At 53.0% G+C, this 3,621-nt stretch overlaps 1 protein-coding gene across 1 annotated transcript in view; it reads right to left on the bottom strand.

Moving 5' to 3' along the window:
• Window positions 1-3,202: 3,202 nt before the first annotated feature.
• Window positions 3,203-3,621, bottom strand: part of LOC104507946 (chromosome unknown open reading frame, human C14orf166) — a gene marked incomplete at its 5' end in the record, with an annotated part of 10,237 nt that continues 9,818 nt past the window's right edge. The window contains one exon of the mRNA XM_010149394.1: window positions 3,203-3,532. Coding sequence (XP_010147696.1) covers window positions 3,378-3,532 — 155 coding nt within the window. The remainder of the gene's footprint in view (window positions 3,533-3,621) is intronic.

The raw sequence follows: 3,621 nt of genomic DNA, 5'->3' as shown, positions 1-3,621 counted from the left end.
TCCGGGAGCCGCACGTCCCCAACCCCTGACCCCATCCATCCCCCCGGCAGGGCTCATCAGCCCCGAGGGGCTGGCCGTGGACCACCTACGCCGAGCCATGTTCTGGACGGACAGCGGCCTGGATAAGATCGAGAGAGCCCGGCTGGACGGCTCCGAGCGGCGGGTGCTTTTCGACACGGAGCTCGTCAACCCCCGAGCCATCACGGTGGACCCCGTCCGAGGGTGAGCAGCAGCGTTCCCGGGGGGGGTTGCGTGCGGCGGGTACACGTGGTAGCGCCAAGGCCTCATCCTGACCCTGGGAGCGGCTGCACACCCTGTACGGGGCGATTGGCTCTGTTCCTCACCCCCTCTTTTCTTGGATAATTCAGGATTTGGCTAAACCTGCTGTTCAGTGTCAGGATGTACATTATTTTTAAAGGCTTTGAAACACGCCTGGCGTGTGAAAACACAAACTGCGCCTCGAGGGTGCTGTTGCGATGCAAAATGTGCTACTCCTAAGACTTGCCCTCGTCTGGGAGCTACAGTTTGGGTCGTAAACATGTTTGACATCGTTCTGGTTTTCTTCTAGAGATGGGTTTTTTTTTTCTAAATCAAAAGAAAGATTTCGGGCATTGTGAGAGGAAAACCAGGCCTCTCTCCTCACCAAGAACCAGTAACGAGGAGAATGCCGCTAATTTCCTACCGCTCCTCCCTGTTGTGCCTCCTGGTTGTTCACAATCTCATTATTTCCCAAGCAACCTTTACTGGACGGACTGGAATCGCGAAGCACCCAAAATTGAAACTTCCACCGTCAACGGAGCCAACAGGAGGGTCCTGGTGAATAAGGACATCGGCTTGCCCAACGGCCTGACCTTCGACCCCTTCTCCAAGCTGCTGTGTTGGGCAGACGCAGGTAACTTCACTGAGGACGGAGCAGACGACCGCAGACTAAGCCTCGGGGGAAGGGGAATAACGCTGTGTATGTCTTTAGCCCGTTGCTACCTGCGGGTTTCCTGCCCCCTTCCACCACCCTGCCCCAAAGGACGCGGCGCGATGGGGTCGGGGGATGTGTAGCGCCTGTCGCTTCTACGTCCTTAGGCTGCACGGCCGTTTGGAAACCTAGGGAATGCAAAGGCCACGTCGGGTGGGTTGGTTCTGTGGCCCGGTAACCGTTTTGTGTTTGAAAAGGGACGAAGCACCTGGAGTGTGTATACCCCGACGGCGCGGGCCGGCACGTCATACAGAACAACCTCAACTACCCCTTCAGCATCATCAGTTACGCCAGTCACTTCTACCACACCGACTGGAGACGGTAAGGGAAGAAAACTCGCTCCCTCCCAGGGCTGGGAATGCTGAGCCAGCAGTTCCTAGGGCTCTACTCCCCTCGGCCCTGCTAGCGAGGGGCTTTGAGCCGGAGGGGGACAGGGAATGCTGTCCCCAGCCTGTTCCCGAGTCCTGGCACCTCACCCGAGCGCTCTCTTGGGTTCCCCCGCGGTGCCACGTTCAGCAACACCCGCTTGTAAACCTCAGCGGAGAACAGTTGTTTAGGGACAACTTCCCGGGAGGGACAGAGACGGCGGTTGGGTTTGGGGTTTGTTGAAAACGAAACTTGGCACAAGTTTCTGAATCAAGATTAAGCCCACGAAAAGGTTCTGTCCTCGGTCGTTCCCTCTGCCCCACCACCCCAGGCACTGGGAACTCGCCTCTATTCCCGCTCCAGCTGGAAGCTCTCAAAGCTCCAATCCCAGCAGATCTAACAAACACTTAAGCGCTTGCCACGCTTGGAGGAGCCTCTCGGGGAGATAATCTCCCCTTGGAAGGCCGGCTCCGGCCCTCTGAGTCACCGAAGGGAAACGCGCTGCAGGAGCTGGATGCAGATCCGCAGGGGCTGCGTTTCTTTCCGCATGTTCTGCAGGTGTTCAGACCCAATTTAGCTGCCCCTGCTCTTAAATTCACGTAGGGCGGGAAATCAAACCTCCCCAAGTTTCGAGGATGAGTAGAGCACTTCCCCCCCACCCCCCCTTTTATCGCTAGGGACGGTGTGATAGCTGTCGACAAAGAAACCGGCTCCTTCACCGACGAGTACCTTCCCGAGCAGCGATCGCACCTCTACGGAATAACTGCCGTTTATCCCTACTGCCCTGGAGGTAAAATGCCCCAGAGCCCATCCCCTCTCGGCTGTCTGGCAGCAGCCCCACGCGCTCACGGCGTCCCTTTCCCTCCGCAGCGAGGAAATAGCAGCCGCTCTTCGGAGAAACGATGGATCTTTGCACCCAGAGGAACTTCAGACCCAGAAAAGTGTCACTGCATACGCCTGCGGGGGGGGACACAGCCCTTAGCCAAGCGACCTGCAAGAGATTATCAAGTGGCTTTTGAAGTTATACCTCAAGTCTTCACTACTGTATTTTTTAAAAGAGTGGAAAACATTGATTTATTACCCCCCAAAAAAAAAAGTTCTGTGAATCTTAGGCCATTACTCGAACTCTTGCTTGCGCAAGCAAAGTTCAAAGGTAGCTTTCTTACCCAAACATTTTATGGGAAGAAGATACGGATTAATTGTTAATAGTTTTCAAACAATCTGACCAACAGGTCCTTTTCACCAAAACTAAGGGCCTCCGGGGAGCTTTGGGTGCAGTATCTCACCGGGTCTGAGGAACCGACGGCCCTGAAGCCAGCGACCGGGTGTGCTCCAGAAGCGCGCGGAGGAGTTACAGGATAAGGCAAAGGCATTGAAGTTGGGTTTGTTTTCCCGAAGACAATTCTGTACTTTCACCACTGCCTCAGTGCATGTCTTTTAGTATTTATATTAGAAGAATATGCTAGAATCGAGCTGTTCATGCTTGTTGGTTGGAAGTGCCTTCGTAGACCTCCCCAGCGTAGAGCAATACGTGTTCAGAAATACCATTTATGTTGTAACGCTTCACTTTTTCTAGGTTATTTCAATTATTGAATAAACTGGTTGTTTTCAAGTTTCCCTTTGGATTGAGTTTTTAACTATTTCGGTTCTAGGGCAGACCGCGGAGAAGCAGCACGCAAGCCAGGAGTGAGCTGTCGGCCAACGGTTGGATTTGATGATCTTAAAGGTCTTTTCCAACCTAAAGATTCTATAATAGGGCAGGGCCCAAGCAAACCTGCGGAGCCTGTACGTAACGCTCCCTTCCCAACGCAGAGCCAAGGAAGAACTCGAGATTCCCCCAACGCGTTGCTAATCAGAACAATTAAGTCTGTTTCCCCCAGCTTCGTTTATTTAAAGAAAAATGATAATTCATTAGGAGTCAGAATTCAATTTCCCGTTTTCCTTCCAAACAGCACAATAATACCACTTCAAACTGCATGCCGGAGTTGTACGTCGTTCCTAATCGCACTAAGTACCCCAGAGACCAAAAGCTCGTGTCTGTTCATCTCCCGACTTTCCCCAGTCTGTGGTCCGTCTTGGGATCAGCAATAATCGCCTGAACTGCTACGATGGCCTCGTTAATTTTGGTTTGCAGCTCTCGGAGCTCCTCTATGTGCAGCAGTCGGAGAATTTGGGCAGCTTCATTGAGAACAGCATCTGGGTGATTTGCGGAAAGAGAAGTCGCGTCAAGCATTTTCATCTGATGTGAAGATTTTAAGGAAAGCTTATGCTAAGTGAACGCTCTG

The sequence above is a fragment of the Eurypyga helias genome, unplaced genomic scaffold (genome assembly GCF_000690775.1).
Source record: "Eurypyga helias isolate BGI_N326 unplaced genomic scaffold, ASM69077v1 scaffold19213, whole genome shotgun sequence".
Classification (NCBI taxonomy): Eukaryota; Metazoa; Chordata; class Aves; order Eurypygiformes; family Eurypygidae; genus Eurypyga; species Eurypyga helias.
The sequence above is the reverse complement of the archived record's forward strand: the minus strand, read 5'-3'. Positions and strand labels throughout refer to the sequence as shown.